Source organism: Saccopteryx leptura, chromosome 3 (genome assembly GCF_036850995.1).
Source record: "Saccopteryx leptura isolate mSacLep1 chromosome 3, mSacLep1_pri_phased_curated, whole genome shotgun sequence".
Lineage (NCBI taxonomy): Eukaryota > Metazoa > Chordata > Mammalia > Chiroptera > Emballonuridae > Saccopteryx > Saccopteryx leptura.
This window is the reverse complement of record NC_089505.1, coordinates 79,051,312-79,074,956: the sequence shown is the minus strand read 5'-3', so window position 1 is coordinate 79,074,956 and position 23,645 is coordinate 79,051,312. Positions and strand designations below refer to the sequence as shown.

Sequence of the window (23,645 nt, the reverse complement as noted above, 5' to 3'; positions counted from 1 at the left end):
CGCCCGGCCAATTGCAGAAGCGTTCATTCAATCAATACTCCCGCCCGGGTTTTGAGGCATTGCGCACGCGCAGGTTGCTAGACTACCGGAAGCAGCTGTCGCTAGGTCACGCGGGAACTGGTGACCCTCTTCTTGGTTTAAACATGGCGCTCTCTGTCCCTAGTCCTCCACGCAGGAAGCGGGAGGATCGCTGAGAATGCCGAGAGCCCCATTCCCGAGTCCTCTGCAGTGAGTGCGGATTCCGGGTGAGAGACCTCGAGCCTGCCCGCTTCGCTGCCGGGTGGGGGCTCCGCGTCGGTTTCCGGGGAAACTGAGGCCGCCCCGCCTGTGTCCCCCCGCCGTTGGGCGTGGGACCCCCCCACTGCCGCTGGGTTTCCTGCCTCTGTCCCGAGGGGGCAGCCCCCCACCCCGGCCTAGGGACCTACGGGCCCCCTCCTGAGATCCCACCCCATTTAATGAGAGGCCCAGGTCCAGGAAGAGCACACTCACCATGGGGCGGGGATTCGGGGCAAGAACGCGGGGTCCCCAGAAGAGCCCCCGGCCCCACGCGGGGAGGGCTGTGTGGGAGCGGCGACAGCGAAGGGGCCCCGTGGACGCGCAGAGCGGGGCTGGGAGGGGTCGGGACGGAGAGAGACACGGGAGGGGAGGAGAGGTCAGTGAGGGGCCATGAAGAGACGGCAACGTGGGGGTGCTGGGGGACGGGACCGCGACGGGGAGAGTGACAGTAACCGGGCGTGAGGGGGAGAAAGGGTAGAAACCCCGAGGAGAGGGAGGGGCCCGGAGAGAAGGGCACTCAGGGAGGGGGGCTGGTGAGCAGAAGTGGGGGTAAATAAAAGAATTTTTTTTGCCCAATGGATTTACCTATTTTATTACACATCTCACATATAATTCCTTTTCAAAATAACATATTGAGATAAATCTTAGTATGTTGACTATCTGCTTTCTTGGAGTAGTTATTAAATTTAAAATAAGCATGGAGATATCTCATAGCCACAGCGTATAATTCTTTGTTTTTCCTCTGTTAAGTCAGAAGCAGGGAGGCAGAAAGACACTGCTGCATGCGTCCCCACCGGGGATCCACTTTTGAAGCCCACTAGGGGGCGATGCTCTGAGCAACTTGGGCTGTTGCTCTGCAATTGAACTATTTTAGTGTGTAGCTATTCTAGCGCCTGAGTTGAGGCCATGGCGCCATACTCAGTGCCTGGGGCCACTTTGCTCCAATAAAGCCATGGCTGCAGGAAAGGAAGGACAGAGTGAAGGGAGAGGGGGAGGGTTGGAGAAGCAGATGGTTGCTTAGCCTGAGTTCCCTTACCAGGAATCCAACCCAGGACTTTCACACAACAAGCTAACCGTCTGCTGCTGAGCCAAATGGCCAAGGCCATAACCAGAGCTTATAATTCTTTTCCAAATATGAGGCACTCTCAAATTTTAAATCTTTGATCTTAGATGTCATTACATTAAAAAAGATCCATATTGTTTTTCTTTTAAATATATTGTGTCAACTATAAATTCTAAACCCTGCATCCTTTCTAGTGTTTATTATATGTTGAAACAGCCATTGGTTTTTAGTAAACTATACTAGGCTATTTAATTGTGCACTTGGTAAGAATGTCTGAACTTAGCAGTCAGTCTTGTGTCTTGAGTTCATCAAATGAGCAACAGCTTTTATATTCTTCATGTGATTTGTTGAATTAGTGATTGAAAGGGTGAAACTGCCCTCATAGTATTGAGAAGTGTGAGGTGTGTTGGGTCTGATCCCCGTCAGCCAGTGCTGCTGAAAACAGCCCTGAGGGAGCAATGCAGGCACCGCAGGGACCTAGATAAAGATGCCATATCATGGGCCCCACTGCAGACCTGCAGAACCACAAATTGAAGTGGAGCCCTCATCCCCAAGGGATCTACATGCTTATTGAAGCTAAACTATTTCCTTCTGGGATCCTATTGATGGCTTGATTTTTTAGAAAGGACATCATCTCTATCATTTCCCTCAAACTTAGAGAGCTGCTCTTCTGCTCTGGGTGGAGCAGCATTGTTGTTTTGTTTAGTTCTTTATTCAATTTAGAAGGTAACTAGGGCGATAGAGTGAGAGAAAAAAAAAGACAAATAGAGAAAGGAGGGAGGACTAGGAAGCATCAACTCCCATATGTGCCTTGATCAGGCAAGCCCAGGGTTTTGAACCAGCGACCTCAGTGTTTCAGGTGGACACTTTATTCACTACATCACCTCAGATCAGGTAGCATTGTTGTTTTCATGATCTGCTCCAGGTGATTTTGAGTGAGCCCAGGAATTAGCAGGAAGGATTCTGGATGCATTTGTTTTTTGTTTTTTATATGAAAAATTTCATTAAAAGTCACAGGTCACAGAAGTATCCTGACCAGGTGGTGTCACAGTGGATAAAATATCAGACTGTGATGCAGAGGACCCAGGTTCAAAATGCTGAGGTCACTGGCCTGAGCACTGGGACACTGGTTTGAGTGTGGGATCATAGACATGACACCGTGGTCGTTGGCTAGAGCCCAGAGTTTGCTGCCTTGAAGCTCAAGGTCCTTGGCTTAAGGCAAGGATCACTGGCTTCAGTAAGGGGTCACTCGTCTGCTGTAGTCCCCCATTCCCCATCAAGGCTCATATGAGAAAGTTATCAATGAACAACCTAAGAGCCACAGTGAAGAATTGAGGCTTCTCATCTCTCTCCCTTACTGCCTGTGTGCACCTGTCAGTCCCTTTCTCTGTCACATCGAGTAAAATAAGTCACAGAAGTAGAATTGGGCTCAGGAAACAGGTTTCAGAGGCAAAAGAGGAACCCTCAGAGCTTAGGAGAGAGACAGGCAAAGGTGAGTGGGGAGGTACAGACATGCTCCTGGGAGGAGAGCGCCCGGGATGCATTAGTGAGAGTGGGGAGCAGGGATGGTCAGGGGAGGTGACAGGGTGTTGTGTTGGGTTTGGCCGTTCAGGAGAGCAGCGCCCGTTCTCATTGCTGTGGGAATGTGTGGACGTCTGAGGGAGGAGACAGGTGAAGACAGGAAAATAATACAGTGTGGTCTCCCTGCAGGAGCATTTTTGGCTGACTCCCATGAGGAAGGACAGAAGGGTGTGGCCTTCTCAGCGTTTCCAGGTTCCTCTGTGAATGTGGTGGAAGTGGATAAAGGGTCTGTGTGGACACTTGTGGTGGCACATTCTCAAAATGCAGACTTGACTCTTCAACATATTGTCGCCTGAGAAAACAAGCAGGAGCAGGACCAGGACAATGGCTGCTTCTCAGGTAAGCGATGTGTCCTGGGCAGAGGCTGTGTTTGCTTTTCCTCCTAACTTCAGTGAATTTAGGACCGTCAACATATAGTTCTCTACTTCTGATGTTCCTGCCTAGTGATGCTGTTCCCATTTACTTATTTTTAAAAAATTTTATTTATTGATTTTAGATGGTAGGTAGAAAGATGGAGGCAGAGAAAGAGGGTGAAGAAGAGGGGAGCATCAACTTGTAGTAGGGGCTTCCCTTATGTTCCTTGACTGGGTAAGCCCTGGGTTTTTAACCAGCAATTCAGCATTCGAGGTTGATAGTTTATGGACTGTGCCACCAGTCAAGCTTGTTTTCTTTCTCTCTTTTTTTTTTTAATATTTATTGCATTGATTTTAGAGAGAGTAAGGGAGAGAGCGACAGAGAGGCAAGAACTTTGATCTGTTCCTGTATGTACCCTGGGCAGGGATCAAACCAGCAACCTCTGCACTTCAAGACCATGCTCTAACCTACTGAGCTGTCTGGCCAGGAGCCGGGTTCTTTTCATTGTCAGGGTCAGCAGCTTATATACTTCCCTCCTTTGTCCCAGAGCCTTCTATTCCTTCTCTTCTTGCAGGCTCCCTGAGGGCATGAAAAATTCCCACAATAAATCAATCATTTTTTATTATTATTTAGATAATTTAACAGGGTGACATTGATCAATAAGAGTACATAGGTTTCAGGAAAACACCATCACAGCATTTGAATTATTGAGTATATTGTATTCCCATCACCCAGAGTTAAATTATTTCCTGTCACCTTATATTTGTCCTTCCTCTTTATACCCTTTCCCGCACCTCTTCCCTTATTCGTCTCCCCCTCATCCCCTCCTGGTAACAACTTTTTCTGTGTGCATGAGTCTCAAGTTTTCCATCCCAGCTATGTGTGTAAATAGTTCTTAGGATTGATATCGTGATTCACTCAGCATAATGTTTTCAGGGTCCATCCATGTTGTTATAAATGACACTATATTATTTCAATTTTTGTGTGTGTGACAGAGTCAGAGATAGGGACAGACACACAGGCAGGGAGAGAGATGACAAGCATCTTCGTTGCAGCATCATAGTTCATTGACTCCTTTCTCATATGTGCCTTGATGGGGAGGCTACATCAGAGGGAGTGACCCCTTGCTCAAGCTAGGGAACTTGGGAACAAGCTGATAAGCCTTGCTCAAACCAGATGAGCCTGTGCTCAAGCTGGTGACTTCAGGTTTTTGAACCTGGGTCCTCCGCATTGCATTGCGATGGTCTATCCACTGTGCCACCACCTGTTCAAACTATTATCATTTCTTATGGCTGAGTAGTATTCCATTGTACATCATCTGACCCTATTCTTTATTGAAGGACACTAGTTGATTCCATGCCTTGACCACTGTGATTTACGGAGCGATTGACATGGGGCTTCATGTGTCTTTACATATGAATGTTTTTGAAATTTGGGGTAGATACACAGTAGAGGGATTGCTGGATCTTGGTAGTTCTATTCTTAATGTTTTGAAGCCCATCCATACTTTCTACCACAGTGGCTGTACCAGTTTACATTTCTACCAGCAGTGAATGAGGGTTCCTTTTTCTCTACAGCCTCTTTAGTACTTGTTATTACCTGTCTTGTCAGTAGCCAATCTAACAGTTGTGAGGTGGTATGTCATTGTAGTTTTATTTTTTATTTTTTTAATTTTTTCAGGGACAGAGAGAGATTCAAGAGAGGGATAGACAGGGACAGACAGACAGGAATGGAGAGAGATGAGAAGCATCAATCATCAGTTTTTTGTTGGGAGACCTTAGTTGTTCATTGATTGCTTTCTCATTTGTGCCTTGACCACAGGCTTTCAGCAGACCGAGTAATCCCTTGCTCGAGCCAGCGACCTTGGGTCCAAGCTGGTGAGCTTTTTGCTCAAACCAGATGAGCCCGTGCTCAAGCTGGTGACCTCGGGGTCTCAAACCTGGGTCCTCTGCATCCCAGTTCGATGCTCTATCCACTGCGCCACCACCTGGTCAGGCTGTCATTGTAGTTTTGATTTGTATTTCTCACCTAGCTGGTGAAGATGAGCATCTTTTTATATATCTGTTGGCCATTTGTATGTCTTTTTAGGAGAAGTTGTATGTTCAGGTCCTCTCTCTATTTTTTAATTGAATTGTTTGCTTTTTTGTTTCTGAGCTTTGTGAGGTCTTTATTTAGTTTGAATATTAACCCCTAATAGGAGCTGTTTGCAAGAATCATCTTCCATTTAGTTGGCTGCCTCTTTGTTTTGTTGTCAGTTTCTTTTGCTGTGTACCAGCTTTTTAGTTTGATACAGTATTACTCATTTATTTTTGCCTTTACTTCCCTTGCCATTGGGGTCAAGTACATAAATTGCTCTGTATGGCCGAGGTCTGTGTGTTTTTTATATAATTTATTGTGGTTTAGGTCTTTGATCTATTTTGAATTATTTTATCTGCAGGGGGACAACGGAGTTTTTATTGTATTGCATGTGGCTTTTCAATTTTCCCAGCACTATTAATTGGAAAGGCTTTCTTTTCTCCATTGTGTGTTTTTGGCTTCTGTGATGAAGATGATTTGTCCTTATGTATATTGTGGTTTTATTTCTTGGCTCATGATTCTTTTCCATTGGTCTGTGAGTCTATTTTTCTACCCATACTATCTGTTTTGATTATCATGGCTCGATAGTATAATTTGAAGTGAAGTAATGTGATAAAATACCTCTGGCATCATTCTTTTTTCCTCAGGATTGCTTTTGTTATTTGGGTTTTTTTAAAAGTACATACAAACTTGGTGATTTTTTATTCATTTTTTTAAAAAATGACTTGGGATGTTGATGGGTATGGCATTAAGTTTGTTCATTGCTTTGTGTAATATGGCCATTTTAACTATGTCCAATCCATGAACATGGAACATCTTCCCATTTCATTGTGTTTTTTTCGATTTCTTTTAATAATGCTTTTTAGTTTTTTATATATAGATACTTTACATCATTTATTAAATTTATTCCAAAGTATTTTATTTTATTTTTTTCTACTATTTTAAAGGGATTTTTTTTTTTTTTAGTTCATTTCCTTGAGTTTCTCTGTTGGCATATATGAAAGGAATACATTTTTGGATGTTGATTTTGTATCCTGCGACTTTACTGCATTGGTGTTTAGTTTCTAATTTATTTTGGTGAAATTCTTGGGGTTTTCCTTTTTTCTTTTTTCTTCAGTGAGAGGAGGTCAGGGTGAGACTGAATCCTGCATGCACCCAACTGGAATCCACCCTGCAAGACCACTAGGGGTTGATGCTCTGCCCATCTGGGGTCCTTACTTCACTGCACCTGGAGACATTTTTTAGCACCTGAGGTGGAGACCATGGAGCCATCCTTAGTGCCTAGTGCCAACTCCCTCCAATCAAGCTATGGCTGCAGGAGGCAAAGAGGGCCAATTGAGAGGGGGTAGGGTGGAGAAGCAGATGGGTGCTTCTCCTGTGTGCCCTGAAAGGGAATTGAACCCAGAACATCCATACACTGGGTGGATGCTCTACCACTGAGAAAACAGTCCAGGGCATTTGGTGTCCTATCTACAGGATCATATTATCTGGAAAAATGATACCATTAATTCTTCTTTCCTGATATGAATGCCTTTTATTTCTTTCTCTTGCCTGATACTCTGGCTAAAACTTTCAGCACTATCTATATAAATACAAATGTAAATATTCATTTGTTCAAAATCTTAAATCTCTGAAAGTTCTTCACTGATTGCTTTGAAATTTTGACAGAAAGTTGCATTCAAATACATGCATTTTTATGTACCTACTATTATATAAATGTCACACCTATGATAGGTAAAAACATGCTTTTTTTGAAAAACAGCGCTATCTGTTGGATATAAAATCAATACACGCTATAGTAAATTTTTTACAATTCCATTTCAATGTTTTTGATTTACAATCCATTTACGATTTCCAAATTTCCAATTTTATGACTCCATTTCAGTGTTTCCAATTGCATTGTTAAATTGAATTGTCATAGATTTTGATTTATTTTTATTTTGATTTAATTATTTCATGTGACATTGTGTTGGAATTGAGCTGTGTCTTTTACCATAGCATTCATTTTGTGAGTATAGTTTATTTTTTTTCCTGAACAAAATTACAACATGGGTGATCTTTTGTCATATGTGCAATCAAATATTCCTAACCTAACGCTTGCGCAAAGGGGCATTTATGATCAAATAATGTAAACTGTCAATAACAGGGTTGGAGAAATCTTCTTAGATGTGCCAGGAGGAATTGGTAAAATGTTTCTAATTAGATTGATTCTGTCAGCAATTCGATCCCAAAATAACATAGCCTTAGCTCGTGCATTGTCTGGAATAGCTGTGACATTGCTACCAGGTGGAAGAACTGCTCATTCTGCTTTGAAATTGCTATTGAACATGGAATTCATTGAAACTCCCACGTGCAACATCTCCAAAGCATGGGAAAAGTATTGCAGAAGTGGAAACTTATTGTTTGGGATGAATGCATAATGGTGTACAAAAAATTGCTTGAGACTCTTGATCGATCATTGCAAGATTTGCGTGGAAACATCAGACCATTTGGGAACGCATTAATATTGCTTGCAGGAGATTTCAGGCAAACATTACCTGTAATTCCTCAGTTCGACACCAGCGGATGAAATAAATGCTTGCCTGAAATACTCTACTTTCTGGTGATACGTAAAGACGTTAAAATTAACTACAAATATGCATGTGTTCAGCTGTAAAATGATCGATTAGCTGAGATATTCTCACATCAATTGCTGGAAATTGGGAATGGAAAGGTGCCGGTTAATCTGACCTCAGGACGAATTTTATTGCCTCATAACTTCTGCAATTTAGTGACGTCAAAAGAAGAATTGGTTGAAAAAGTATTTCCCAATATTCAAACCAATTAGCAGAATCACGATTGGCTGAGTGAATGAGCTATCCTTGCGGCCAAGAACAAAGATGTCTAGGAACTTCACAATATTATTCAGCCTAACATTCAATGCAAGGCAGTCACTACAAGTCCGTCGACACTTGTGAAAGCAGATGAAGCAGTTAATTATCCAACAGAATTATTGAATTCACTCGATATGCCAGGGATGCCACCGCATGTACTGCAATTGAAAATCGGTGTGCCAATTATCATATTGCGAAATATCAACCAGCCAAAGCTTTGCAACGGCAGGTGGCTTGCAGTAAAAAAATTAATGAGCAACATCGTAGAAGCAACAATCTTGACAGGTCCTTTCAAAGGTGAAGTCCTCATTCCTCACATTCCTATGATTCCAACAGATATGCCATTTCAGTTTAAGAGATTGCAATTCGATTGACATTTGCAATCACCATTAACAAAGCTCAGGGTCAATCTTTAGAATTGTGCGGTTTAGATCTAGACACAGATTGCTTCTCACATGGACAATTATATGTTGCATATTCTAGAGTCGACAAACCAGATACTCTCTATATCTGCACAGACAATGGAACAACAAAAAATACTGTATACCTACAAGCATTGTGAAATTAAACATATAAGAAACGTGCGCTTTCTCTTTTCTTTCTTTTCCATTTAACCAGACTGAGCCATAGCAATGCGTGGCTGGGTACAGCTAGTGTTGACTATTAGTGAAGAGACTGGCAGCCTTGATTTGTTACTAATTTTAGTGTAAAAACTTTCAGACTTTCTTCATTTAGTATGATATTAGCTGATGATTTGTCATATATGGCCATTATTATTTTGAGGTACTTTTATTTCAATTTTATTGAGTGTTTTAAACATATAAAGGGATGTTGTATCTTACCGAATGTCATTTCTGCATCTTTTGATAAAATCGTATGACTTTTCTTCGTTTTGTTGATGTGTGTTATGTTAAAGGACTTACGTATATTGAACCATCTTTGTGCACCTGGAGTGAATTCAACTTGATCATGAGGTATTATTTTTTTAATGTGTTGTTGTATTCTAATTGCTAGTATTTTGTTTAGGATTTTTCATCAGTATTCATTAGAGATATTGGTCCGTTGTTTTCTGTTTATTTTTGTAGTATCCTTGCCAGATTTTGGTAACATGATATTGTTGATTATATAAAATGTGTTAAGAAGTACTGTTTCTTCTCTTCTTTGGAAGAGTTTGAGATGCAAAGGAACTGCATCTTTGAATGTTAGGTAGAATTTGCTAGTATAGTCATCTGGTCCTGGACTTTAATTTTTAGGGAGGATTTTGGGGGGGGGATGAAGGCAGAGAGAGGAACAGATAGGGAGAGACATTCAGGAAGCAAGAGAGATAAGAAGCATCAATTCTTTGTTGTGGCTTCTTAGTTGTTCATTGATTGCTTTCTCATATGTGCCTTGTTCAGGGAGCTATAACAGACTGAGTCACCCCTTGCTCAAGCCACCAACGTTAGGTACAAGCTGGAAGCCATGCTCATACCAGTTGACCCTGTGCTGAAGGCAGCAGCCTCAGAATTTTGAACCTGAGTTCTCAGCGTCCCAGCCCAACACTATCCACTGCACCACCACCTACCTGGTCAGGCCTCTTACTACTATTTTTGCAGCATCCCTTAAATTTTGATATGTTAAATTATCACTTTCTTTTGTCTGTTTGTACCTTGTTCATTTGTGTCTGTGTGTGACAGACATGAGAAAGCCAGAAAGTGATAGACAAGAAGGAGGAAGGGAGAGAGATAAGAAGGATCAATTCTTCCTTATAGCCTCTTAGTTGTTCATTGATTGCTTTCTCATATGTGCCTTGACTGGGGGACTACAGCAGAGCGAGTGACCCCTTAGTCTAGCTGGCGATCTCAGTGTTTAGAACCCGGGTTCTGCATGGCCCAGTCTGACATTCTATCTACTGTGCTAGTACTGGGTCAGGGTGTATGTACCTTTTGATCTTTGCTTTTATTTTTTCTTTGACCCAGTCATTTTTTAGAAGTATAAAGTATAGTTTAATTTCCAGATTTTTGTAGGTTTCTTTAATTTCTTTTTGCAGGTGAATTCTCATTCTCTTTTTTTTAAAAAATTTTTTTTAGAGGAGTGAGAAATAAAGAGAGAAGGGGGGAAGGAACAGGAAGCATCAACAGCCTTATATGCCTTGACCAATAAAGCTTATGTTTTGAACTGGTGACATCAGTGTTTCAGGTAAATGCTTTATCCATTGTGCCACCTCAGGTCAGGCTGAATTCTAATTTCAAGGCCTTATGGTCAGAGTATATGCTTGGTATAATTTTAATCTTGAATTTGTTGATATTAGTTTGAGGCCCAACATATGGTTTATTCTTGAGAATGTTACATGCACACTGGAGAAGAACGTATAATCTGTTATTTTGTGGTGAAATACCCTGTAAATGTTTATTATCTCCGTTTGGTCCAGTGTGTCATTTGAGGTCAATATTTCTTTATTGATTTTTTGTTTGTATGTATATCTAAAGTTGTCAATGGTGTGTTGAGATCTCCAAGTATGTCTGTGTTTTTGTCTGCTTCTATTTTTAGATTAGTTAATAGATGTCATATATATTGTGTTTTCTGATTCGATGCATATAAAGAATTTTTATGTGTTCTTTATGTAGTGTCCCCTGTATCTTTATGAAATGTCCATCTGTGTATGTGGTTACCTTTCTTGGCTTGAAGTCTGCATTGTTAGATATGAGTATGGCTACACATGTTTTTGGTTTGTTTGTTTGTTTTTTGTGTATTTTTTTTAGGTGGTAAGAAAAGGCTGAGAGACAGACTCCTACATGCACGTGAATGGGATTCACCTGGTAATTACACTATGGAATGATGTTTTGCTCTTCTCGGGCCATTGCTCCATTGTAACTGGAGCCATTTTAGCACCTGAGGTGAGGCCATGCAGCCATCCTCAGCGCCCAGGCCAACTTCATTTAGTAGAGCCTTTGCTGCAGGAGCAGAAGAGAGAGAGAGAGAGAGAGAGAGAGAGAGAGAGAAGGGAGATGAGTAGGAGTGGAGAAGCAGATGGTCGCTTTTACTGGGTGTAGGTCTGTTTGGGTTGCGATAATTCGGTATTGTGTTTGCTTCTTAGATTTGAGGCTATAACTCTTTTCATAGGCCTGGGAAGTTTTCCTCTATTATTTGTTTGAATAGGCTCTCCATCCCCTTCTCTCTCTCTTCTTCTGATATACCCATTATTCTTTTTTCTTGTGGCAGAAACAGAGTCAGAGAGAGGGACAGATAGGGACAGACAGACAGACAGGAAGGGAGAGAGATGAGAAACATCTATTCTTCGTTGTGGTTCCTTAGTTGTTCATTGATTGATTTCTCATGTGCCTTGACTGGGGGGGCTACAGCAGACCATGTGATCCCTTGCTTGAGCCAGTGACCTTGAGTTCACGCTGTTGAGCCTTGCTTAAACCAGATGAGCCCACGCTCAAGCTGGTGACCTCAGGGTCTCGAACCTGGGTCCTCCACATCCCAGTCCAACGCTCTACCCACTGTGCCACCGCCGGATCAGGCCCCATTATTCTTATGTTGCTCTTTTTTTTCTGTTTTGCTTTATTTTTATTACAGACAGAGAGAAAGAGACAGAGAGGGACAAATATACAGAAAGGGAGAGATGAGAAGCATCAATTTTATGTTGCAGCTCATTGTTTATCGATTGCTTTCTCATATGTGCCTTGATGAGGAGCTATAGCAGTGCGAGTGATCCCTTTCTCAAGCCAGTGATCTTTGGGATCAAGCCAGTGACTGTGGTGTCATATTTATGATCCTGTCCATGCACACTCCATCAAAAACCCATGCTCAAGCTGTCGACCACAGGGTTTCAATCCTGGGTTCTCTGCATCCCAATCCAACTTTCTACCCAATGCGCCATCGACTGGTCACATCTTATATTCGTCTTTCTGATGGAGGCAGTCAAATCTTGTGGTGCTCTCTCATTTTTTGTGAGTTTTCTGTTCTCTGTAGCATCTGTTTGCCTGTTTTTGGTGTTACTGATTCTGTTTTTTTTTTGTCTGGCCTGTTTTATGAGCTAAACTTGCTACCTCATTTTTCTGTTCATGTATTGAGTTCTTTATCTCTGGTTCTTTTTGAAAGTTTAACTCTCCTTGATGAAGTACTCTTTTTTTAATTTGTTTTTCATCTCAATAAGTAGCCTATCAATGTTTCCTCGCAACTTGAGGTTCTTTTATAACTTTAATTTTAAATTGTTTTTTATGTCCAAGGTTTCCATGTTGTTTGGATTTCTTTATTGAGATATTTTATTAGCTATCTATTACATCTCTTTCTTGTGTATCCATGGTATTTGATTTCTTCTGCCTTGATGGCATTTGAGAGAAGTATTGTTAAAAACTCTAAAAAGAAACATAAACATGAAAAATTTTTAAAAAGTCATGAATAATATAAAAATTTTATACAAAATAAATATAATGAAAAACTACAGAAAAGTAAAAAAATACAAAAAATAAAAATACAAATTAAAGATAAGATTCAAATAAAAAAACAGGAAAAAGAAAAATGAAAGTAAATAAAATGAAAAGAAACAATAGGAAATGTTTTTTTTAGGTTTATGAGGTTAGTTTTTCTTTACAGTATGTGTTGCAGTCCTGCAAGTTTTAGCTCTGAGATTTTAGGAAAGAACTCCACTGCGACCTTCTTGCTAATGATGCAAGCAGGGTTGCAGTCATTGGTTGGTGTGGTGTGTAGTGAGGGTTTTACAGCTTCAGCTTTATAGCTTTACAGCTCTGTGGCTTTAAGGTTTTAGCAGTGGAGATTCGGTCTCTGGGTGCTCCTCCCCATGACTCTTAGAACCAGGGGACCCGATATGGAGAAGCTCTATTTCTCCTGGGAGAGAGTGGCTCTGGAGAGTTAGCTGTGGGGTCTGCCACTGCCACTCTTCCTACCCACGAGGTGAGCGAGTTGGCATCTGGGAGGCTGGGGCGCTGCACTTTCTCTCGGTGCAGAGAGTGGGCTGTAGGCAGACCACGGGAACTGTGGCCGGGACCCTGAGCTCAGCCTGCCCTCTCTCCCCCCTTAGTTAAGCATCTCCTTCTCTGCTTCTGAGCCTCTCCACCTTTCCCATCTGAAGGAGACTCAGGCACTGTAGAGTTGACTGTTCATTTCTTGGTAAACAAGACCCAGGAAGCATGGCCCTTCCTCCTTCCCACAGTGCAGAAGAGAAAAATAAAGAAAAACCTAGTCAGGCCAGTTTCCTCTTCAGAGCTGACAGTGAGTGTGTTTTATCTTTTGCCACCCTTTCAATCTGCCTCACCTTCAGTCCATTAGGTGTGGGGAACTTTCAGGTGCCCTGTGAACCCAGCTGGGATTACTTCACTGTGTTGTAGTTGTTCAATTTGTTGAAATTTCAAAGGGAATGATCAGATTTATCTGTCATGCCACCATTACTCTCTAATCACTTTTAAATACTAGAAATATCTCCTTTGTAATGTCAACCAGGGAGGGCAACTATGTCCAACATGCTTATGAGGATGGGACAGAGGCTCGGGCATCAATAAAAAGGGAAAGTAGGCTGTAGTTTCATGTGGCTGAAGTGTCTCCTCTTTGGGACCAGATTAAGGAAATGCACCTTCCATGGGTCAGAATAACTGAGGAAGTTCTGACAGAGAGAAGCTAGAAGAGACCCACTCACTAGATTGCTGAAAAAGTCTTGTTATTTTAAGAGAGTGTTAAAGAACTGAATGTGGAGGGTATATGTGGATTGACATTTTCAAAAATTACTATTTTTATGACCATTTTTCAGATAATTTCCTTATTCATATTGTGTGTCTACAATGTTGAAATAAAGCTCTCCATGAAGGCATATAAAATTTTTTAGAGAGGCCTGACCTTTTGTGGCGCAGTGGATAAAGCATCAAACTGGAACACTGAGGTCGCTGGTTGAAAACCCTGCACTTGTCTGGTCATGGCACATATGGGAGTTGATGCTTCCTGTTCCTCTCCCCTTTCTCTCTCTCTCTCTCTCTCTCCTTAAAAATGAATAAATAAAAGTAAAAAAGTTTTTCAAAGAAATTAGAGACAAAAAATCAATTGCTTTAAATTCTTTTCTATTGTGGATGTTTTTCTTGCTACTGTTTTTATTAAAATTGAGTATCACCTGACCTAGTGTTGGCTCAGTGGATAGAGGTTTGGACTAGGACACAGAGGATCCAGGTTCAAAACTCTGAGGTCACCAGCTTGAGCGTGGGATTATAGACTTGACCCCATGGTCTCTTGTTTAAGCACAAAGTTCTCTGGCTTGAAGCCAAAGTTGCTGTCTTGCCCCAAGAGGTCAGCAAGGGTGTCACTAGATGTGCTGTAGTTCCCCCCACCCTTATCAGCTCACATATGGGAAAGCAATCAATGAACAACTAAGGAGACGCAACTAAGAACTGATTTTTCTCACCTCTCTCTTTTCCTGATTGTCCCTCTTCCTGCCTCTCTCTGTCACAAGAAAAAAGCATAAACTCCAGTATGTGCCTTAAATAGGAAAGCCCAGAGTTTTGAACTCAGTGTTCCACCTTGATGCTTTTTCCACTGCACTACCACAGGTAGGGCTCTATTACTTTCAAATTGTACCTAGTTCTATTATGTCTGTGTGTATAACATGTTAACATTATTTGAGCTAATTTTTTTTGTTGCTTAAGAAGTATTTTTTTATTAGTTATAGAAACATTTATAGATGTTTGTGAGGTTTCTTATGACTATTGGCCAGTGTTGGATGGCGTTATGAACTCAGACTGCAGACCTTTGTTAATGTGTCTTTTCTTGCAGAAACCGTTGACCTTCAGGGATGTGACCTTCAAGGATGTGGCTGTAGATTTCTCTCAGGAGGAGTGGGAATGCCTGGACCCAGCTCAGCGGAAACTGTACACGGATGTGATGTTGGAGAACTACAGGAACCTGGTCTCCCTGGGTGAGGATGACTTCCTTCCTGAGTTTATTTTCTCCCTGCAGCTTTTTGTTTTCTTCATTAGAAGCAGCATTATGTGTCAGCTTCTGCCTTGCAGGGTAGATTTTAGAGTTCTGCCATCAGGGACCAAATATGGGGGCTTGCTGGTGTAGAAACAAAGGCTTCATGAGGCACATTGATTAGAACTCAGTGTCTGAAAACTTACACAATTCTAGAATGTTTAAGATGTTTTCAGAAAACAGTATTTTGGAAAGTTATTTTCTAGACCATTGTAATATTGTACCATGTCTCTCACCTGGGCACAAAATGAATTAGAAATTGGAGCTGGGAAGGAAAATGACAGTATCCTTCCACCCAAGTAGATGGGATGAGGAAGCAGATGAGGCAGGTAAGAGATCTAAAGGTCATGGAGGAAGCGAGACTTCAAAGTATGGTTTGGTAAGCTGATGCAGTGGAAAGGGCTGTGAGAAGCCCAGGTGTATTCTTTTTTTTTTTTTTTTGTATTTTTCTGAAGCTGGAAACGGGGAGAGACAGTCAGACAGACTCCCGCATGCGCCCGACCTGGATCCACCCGGCATGCCCACCAGGGGGCGATGCTCTGCCCCTCTGGGGCGTCGCTCTGCTGCGACCAGAGCCACTCCAGCACCTGGCAGAGGCCAAGGAGCCATCCCCAGCGCCCGGGCCATCTTTGCTCCAATGGAGCCCTGGCTGCGGGAGGGGAAGAGAGAGACAGAGAGGAAGGGTGGGGGGTGGAGAAGCAAATGGGCGCTTCTCCTATGTGCTCTGGCCAGGAATCAAACCCGGGTCCCCCGCACGCCAGGCCAACGCTCCACCGCTGAGCCAACCGGCCAGGGCCCCCAGGTGTATTCTTGTTGTTGTTATAGAGGGACAGCTCATCTCCAACGCGTCTGGTATCTGGCATCTTCTCAGGACTGTGCCTTTGCTCTCATGATCTCCATCATCACATTGGCAGTGGAGTCAAGTCTTCCCCTTGGACTGAGAGCTGCCATGATGACTCCTTTTCCATAGATTTGGGCTCCATGGAAAACATTTGCACGTGCCTGAGGAATTACATTATCAGCTGTTTTTTCTCATCGGAAGTGTTTTGTTTAGTTTTTGTGACAGACATATAGAAAGGAACAGAAAAACTGGAAGGGAGAGGGATTAGAATCACCACCAGTCTTGGTGTTTCTCTTTTTGATATCTGTCCTCAGTACTGCAGTCTCTGTGTGCTTAAACAATTACTCATTTTTAAAAACATAGTCTTTACAGTGCATTCACCATGTACTGCCATTCTCTTGGCACTCTTATGCAAAACAGAATGATGTTTTAGGAAGCAGCAAAGCAACCAGTTCACTGAGCATACAGCACTGTCATTTCTGTGTTTCTTAAGAAGAAACTGGTAATTCAAAATGTTCTTACCGTATCACACTTGTGTGCTTTGGTGTTTCCGCAGATATTGTCAGTAATAGATGTAAGTTTTCATTCCTCTCTGATGTAACTTTTTAAATTTTTACCTTTGTCTTACCTTGAACTCTTAACTTTGGCATACTTAAAATGTAGGTTTGTCAATACTTGCTGGTATATCCATTTACCTTGTGTCATCACGTGAATATTTATTTTGCATCTTTCAGCTATGCCATCTGAAGACATCCAGACCTTGTTACAAAAGCCAGGAATCAAAAATTTCTTCTCTAAAACAATACTGGTAAGATATAGATGGTATGGGTTTTTGTTTTTGTTTTTGTTTTTTTTTATTCATTTTAGAAAGAAAAGAGAGAGAGAAGGGGGGAGGAGCAGGAAGCATCAACTCCCATATGTGCCTTGACCAGGCAAGCCCAGGGTTTCGAACTGGCGACCTCAGCATTTCCAGGTCGACGCTTTATCCACTGTGCCACCACAGGTCAGGCCTAGATGGTATGGTTTTGATAATGTGAACCTAATGAAAGCCTCAGAAATTTAAGACGAGTGTTGAGTAAAAAGGATATTAATATGGAAAGAGCTAACCTGCCACAATTGTTTTTTGTTGTTATTTATATATTTAAAGAGAGGAATGGGAAGAGATGGAGACCTTGACAGAAACATTGATAGTTTCCTGTATGTGGCCTGACCACGATTGAGCCTGAGACCTTTGCATACTGGGATGACAGTTAAACTAACAGAGTGTATTGGCCACGGTGGGACAATTATTATTAATTTTTAATGTATTTTTCTGAAGTGAAAAGTGGGGTGAAGGGAGACAGACTCCTGCATGCGCTCAACCAGGATCTATGAGGCATGCTCACCAGGAGGCAATGCTTGGCCCCTTTTGGGGTGTTGCTCCACTATAATCGGAGTTATTCTAGTACCTGGGGCAAAGGCCATGGAGCCACCTCAGCACCTGGGCTAACTTTACTCCAGTGGAGCCTTGGCTTCAGGAGGGGAAGAGAAAGAGAGGAAGGAGAGGGGGAAGGGTGGAGAAGCAGATGGGCACTTCTCCTGTGTGCTCTGGCCGGGAATCGAACCCAAGACTTTTACATGCCAAGCCGATGCTCTACAGCTGAGCCACTGGCCAGGGCCATTATTATTATTAATTATTTAAGTGTTTATTCCACTCTGGCCTGTTAAGCTCTCAGTTGGTTAAAAGTGTCATACTGAAACAACAAGGTTGTGGATGTAATCGCTTCTAGGGTCACACAGGAGTAGCAGCCAATGAATGGACAGCAGGGTTGGGCAACATATGACTGCTTCCCTTCTTACTCTTCTCTGTCTCCCTTCCTCTCTCTCTGTCTCTCTGAATATAAAAAAGAAACTAAGTTCTGCCTGAATAGGTCAGTTAGTTGGCCAGTTTTCCTGGAGCATGGACACTGCTGGTCTGATTCCTCAGCTGAGGCTCATACAAGAGGGAATCAGTGTTTTGTCTCTTTCTCTTTTCTTTTCTCAAAAAAGAAATAAAGCTTATTGCATTGATTATATCAAAAGGAAGGAAGAGAAAAAGGTGGAGAGAGACAGGAACATAAATCTGTTCCTGTATGTGCCCTGGCTGGGAATTGAACCAGCAACCTCTGTGCTTCAGGCTGATGCTCCAACCAATTGAGCTATCTGGCCATGACAGGACTATTATTTCTGGTTAAGTCTTTGTTGTAAATAGTTCAAAAATATTACACATTTTTAAAACATTCTTTTTAAGTCAGCTACAATGCCTATCAGTTAGTTTCTAAAAATGCAGATTGGCTCCAGCCAGTTTTCTCCGTGGTAGTGTGGCCAAGAGTATGGATGTCCCAGGTTTGATTCCAGGTCACGACCTACAAGAAAAACAATCATCTGCTTCTTTACCCACCCCCTTCTTTTTTCTCTTTATCTCTCTTCGAATCCCACAGCCATGGCTGGATTGGTCCAGTGAGCTGGTCTTGGGCACCGAGGATGTCTTTGTGGTCTATTCTCCAGGCACTAAAAAAATGACTCCATCACTAACCAATGGAGCAACATCCTCACATAAGCAGAACATTGTTCCTTGCAGGTCAATTCTGGTAAGGGTGCATGTGGGACTCTCTCTCTGACTCTTATACTCGCACTGGGAAAAAAAAATTTAAATGAAGATCAGAAACTACTTTTTACTACTATAAAAGGAAATCAGGAAAAGCTAGGAACTTATGTAAGTTTTTGAGTAAATAATTGCATTTGTTTTTCAAATATTTTTCATTTCAATGTCTATAATATTAACTTTGGAGCAAATTTTGTACAGCCAACATGGTTTAATAGGTATTACAGAGTAGATATTTGAGAATAAGTTTACATATTAAATGAAATTATACCTTTCACTAAAAGCATATTTATCTTTGATGATTACCAGAGTACACATAATGAAGACAGATGTTACCAATGCAATGAACACTGGAAAAGCTTTAAAGAAGAATTAATTTGTAATCAAAGTAAGAAAACTCCATTTCCGGAGAACCATTATGAACAAAGAAAAGTGTCTGACCAGATGTCACATTCTAATAATCATCAGGTTCTTCATATTCTGGAGAAGACAAATGAACAAACTAAATGTGTTGAATCTTTCAAGCAATCTTCAAATCATAATGACAATGAGAATATTCATACTAAAAATGAAGCTTACAATTATAATTCATGTAAGAGTGCTTTCAGTTTAATTTCCCATGTAAATACACTTAAGAAAGTTCATACTGGAGAAACACTTTATAAATGTAAAGAAAGTGATAAAACATTTAATTGGCATGCATATCTTACTTTATATGAGAGATATATTAACACCAAAGTAAGACCTTACAAATGCAGAGAATGTGGAAAAGCCTTTAACAATTCCTCTGCTCTTACTAGATATCAAAAAATTTACAACGGAGTGTACAAATGTAAAGAATGTATGGAAGCATTTAGCTATTCCTCAATTTTTACTAGACATCAAAGAACTCACTCTGGAGAGAAACCATACAAATGTAGAGAATATAGCAAAGCCTTTACCCAATCCTCAACTCTTACTGAACATCAGAAAATTCATACTGGAGAGGGATCTTACAAATGTTTAGAATGTGTCAAAACCTTTATACAAAAATTACAACTTACTGTACATCAAAGAATGCACACAGGAGAGAAATCATACAATTGTGAACAATGTGGCAGAGCCCTTAAGGATTCCTCAGCTTTTTCTGTGCATGAAAGAATTCACACAGGAGAGAAACTATACAAATGTAGAGAATGTGGCAAAGCCTTTAGCCGTTCCTCAGTTCTTACTAGACATCAAAGAATTCACACAGGAGAGAAACCATACAAATGTAAAGTATGTAGCAAAGCTTTTAGCCAATCCTCAACTCTGACTATGCATCAAAGAACTCACACAGAAGAGAAACCATACAAATGTAGAGAATGTGGCAAAGCCTTTATACGATCCTCAGCTCTTACTGACCATCAGACAATTCATACTGGAGAGAGGTCTCACAAATGTTTAGAATGTGGCAAAACCTTTATCCGGAAATTACACCTTACTGTACATCAAAGAATTCACACGGGAGAGAAACCGTACAATTGCAGACAATGTGGAAAAGCATTTAAGGATACCTGTACTCTTACTATACATCAAAGAACTCACACAGGAGAAAAACCATACAAATGTAGACAATGTGGCAAAGCCTTTAGTCGTTCCTCAACTCTTACTGACCATCAGAAAATTCATACCGGAGAGAGGTCTCATCAATGTTTAGAATGTGGCAAAACCTTTATTCGTAAATCAAACCTTACTCAACATCAAAGAATTCACACAGGAGAGAGACCATACAATTGTAGGCAATGTGGCAAAGTCTTCAGTGGTTCCTCATCCCTTACTGTACATCAAAGAACTCACACAGGAGAGAAACCATACAAATGTAGAGAATGTGACAAAGTCTTTACCCATTCTTCAGCTCTTACTAAGCATCAGAAAATTCATACTGGAGATGGGTCTCACAGATGTTTAGATTGTGGCAAAAACTTTCTCCTGAGCTCATACCTTACTGTACATCAAAGAATTCACACAGGAGAGAAACCATAGAATTGCAGGCAATGTGTCAAGGCTTTAACCATTTCTCAACTCTTGCTAAGCATGGAAACACAGGAGAGAAATGATACAAATGTAAAGAATGTGGCAATGCTTTTAGCCATTCCTTGGCTCTTGGCTCTTGCTAAACATGGGAAAATTCATACTGAAGAAAGGTCTCATAAATGTTTAGAATGTGGCAAAACCTTAACCCCAAAATTACACTTTATTGTACATCAAAGAAGTCACATGGGAAACTATACAAATGCGGACAATGTGGCAATGCCTTTTAAAATTCATCAGCTCTTAATAACCATCAGAAAATTTATATTGGAGAAAGGTCTTGTTGGGCAAATAAGTTGGTAAAATCTGTGTTTTCTGGTTTTGCTTACTTTTATTGTTAAAAATGGCACTGGTTACGTGAATGGCCATCGCCCATGTGATACGGCTAATTACATTCATGCTTGGATAGGGACTCGGTTATGCTAATGTGTGCTGGAGGAGGGATAGTTGCACCGAAAAGTTTTAAAAGGAGGGTCTAGGCCAGTGGTTCTCAACCTTTCTAATGCCGTGACCCCACAATATAGTTCCTCATGTTGCAGTGACCCCAAACCAAAAAATAATTTTGGTGGCTACTTCATAACTGTAATTTTGCTACAGTTATGATTCGGAATGTAAATACCTGATATGCATTATGTATTCTCATTGCTACAAATAAAACATAATTTAAAGAGTTATTAATCACAAAACAATGTTTAATTATATATTGAGAAATATTTATTACTAATTCCAATAAATAACATTTCACCATGGCATAGTATGGGTTTAAATATAACAAAATTCCAAATAACATTTCACCACGGCATAGCATGGGTTTAAATATAACAACAATTCCAAATAAATAACATTTCACCATGGCATAGCATGGGTTTAAATATAACAACAGTACTATAACAGTAAACAACAGTGCAATATTTTGCAACAGTATGCTGCCAAATTCAGTGAGATGGTTGTGGTTGCTTCTTGCTTACCAATTCAGAAATTCTTGGGGCAGTCTTTGCAAGGGCACAGCGAAGATCATTTTCAAAACAAGTCTACTTCGGTATTTAGACTTGATTACCAGCAAGCTGGAAAACCCTGTTTCGCAAAGATATGTTGTTGAAAAAGGAAGAAGAAGGTGCAGCACAGTCTCAGACAGAATAGGATATAACTGTAAACAATCTAGAATTTTGTCAGTGGCATCGTAGAGAAATCTGTTCTCGCTGCATCATTGTTAATTAGGTCAATGAACTCTTCTTGCGCTGTCTCCGGAACATCTTCAACTTTCACTGTGAATGGACTTCTAGCAAGTGCAAATGGGGTGTCAGGTAGATTAGGAAAGTATGATGAAATTTCGTCTGCAAGCATGTGCAAATGTTCTTTCACAGAAGTCAAGCGCCTTAAACAGTCGGCTGTTTTGGCAACTGTGCAACAAGCTAGATGCGCCAAACAATGCTCTGTTATTTTACACTGAAGTCAGGTGGTTGTCAAGAGGAAAAGTTTTAAAACGTGTCTTTGAGCTTTGTGATGAACTGAAAACATTTTTTAATCAGAAAGCAAGACCGCAATTCGAAGCACTTTTTAGCGATAAAACTGAGCTGCAGAAAATAGCTTACTTGGTGGACATCTTTGTCATCTTGAATGACTTAAATTTATCACTGCAAGGACCAAATGCAACGTACCTCGATTTGTCTGAAAAAATTAAATCATTCCAAATGAAACTTCAGCTTTGGAAAAATAAATTGGATAAAAATAAAATTTACATGTTTCCTACATTATCTGCCTTCTTTGAGGAACATGACATTGAGCCAGACTTCTATAGGAGGCAGATCTTTTACACTGCAGAATCCGCACAGCAGATTCCTCAGTGTGAGGCCTCTTTCAGTCTATTGGGGGTGGTGGATTCCACCTTTGGAATTTTTCTGCTCTAGGAAAAGTTCTAGCGTGAAAAAAAATTAAGCAACGCGCTCTATATTTGAGCGGAATCTGCTGCGGCCTCCCATTGACTTGAATAGGAGAGGAAGAAATGTGTCGGAAACTGCCATTTCTCCGCCTCTTATTGAAATCAAAAGGAGGCTGCGGCGGATTGTGTGGTAACCCGAGATTCTCAGAAGCTCTCTTCCACAAAATCCGCTGCACTCTCAATGAAATCAATAGGAGGCGGATTCAATGCCGGAAACCGCTGATTTCAGCAGTTTCCTCCTTCAGAATATGGGAAAATAGTGGGAGATATGAGAGATAATTATACATTGGGAACAGTGTGAACTACATCTTATAGTGGTCTCTAATAGTATAAGACCGATGTAGTTCACAGTGTAAATGTATGGTGCTTTGTGTAAGTGTAAGGTGCTTTGTGTACTGTGTAATGATTACACACAAAGCACCTTACATTTACACAGTATTGTGTGTATGGTATGTGTACTGTTTTTACATTATTAACCTTTTTTACACCAGTTGGCTGTCTCGCAGGCTCTCTTGGCTCTCTGCCTCCTAGGCTTCTGTCCTCCAGCGCTCGCTGCACCCGCCCACTGATGACGTCAGCAAGCGCTGGACACATGTAATGTGCTGCTGTGGATGAGCAGCCAAGCTGCTATGAACTGTGGAGCATTCCCCCTGCTTCCCCCACCCCTTAGGCCCTGGACGGATGATGCAATCACATCTGCGCATAACCGCAGGCATTCAGTTTGGAACAAACGTCCATAACGGCATGCGTTCAAGCTGAATAGCGCTGCTGCGAACGGTAGCGAGGCTTCTCAGGGCTAAAGCTATCGGAAATATGTATTTTCCGATGGCTTTAGGCGACCCCTGTGTTTTGGTCGTTCGACTCCCGCCGGGGTCACGACCCACAGGTTGAGAACCACTATTCTATAATCATCTATTCAGAACTACCAGCTCCTCTGGGAGACAGGGTTTTGCTGAGTCTCTGGGGGCAGAAGTTCATCTGAGAGACTCAGAACTGCCCTGGGGAGGTCT

At 41.3% G+C, this 23,645-nt stretch overlaps 2 protein-coding genes across 2 annotated transcripts in view; both read left to right on the top strand.

The window, feature by feature from the left end:
• The window catches only part of LOC136399338 (zinc finger protein 420-like), a 127,639-nt gene extending 105,121 nt beyond the window's left edge, over positions 1 to 22,518 (top strand). Inside the window, exons 2-5 of the mRNA XM_066374416.1 lie at positions 14,983 to 15,124; positions 16,756 to 16,829; positions 18,481 to 18,630; positions 18,954 to 22,518. Of these exons, the coding sequence (XP_066230513.1) occupies positions 14,983 to 15,124; positions 16,756 to 16,829; positions 18,481 to 18,630; positions 18,954 to 20,648 (2,061 nt within the window). The 3' untranslated portion in view covers positions 20,649 to 22,518. The remainder of the gene's footprint in view (positions 1 to 14,982; positions 15,125 to 16,755; positions 16,830 to 18,480; positions 18,631 to 18,953) is intronic.
• LOC136399328 (zinc finger protein 420-like) overlaps positions 1 to 23,645 on the top strand; it is a 219,755-nt gene that overhangs the window by 105,125 nt on the left and 90,985 nt on the right. The window lies entirely within an intron of this gene.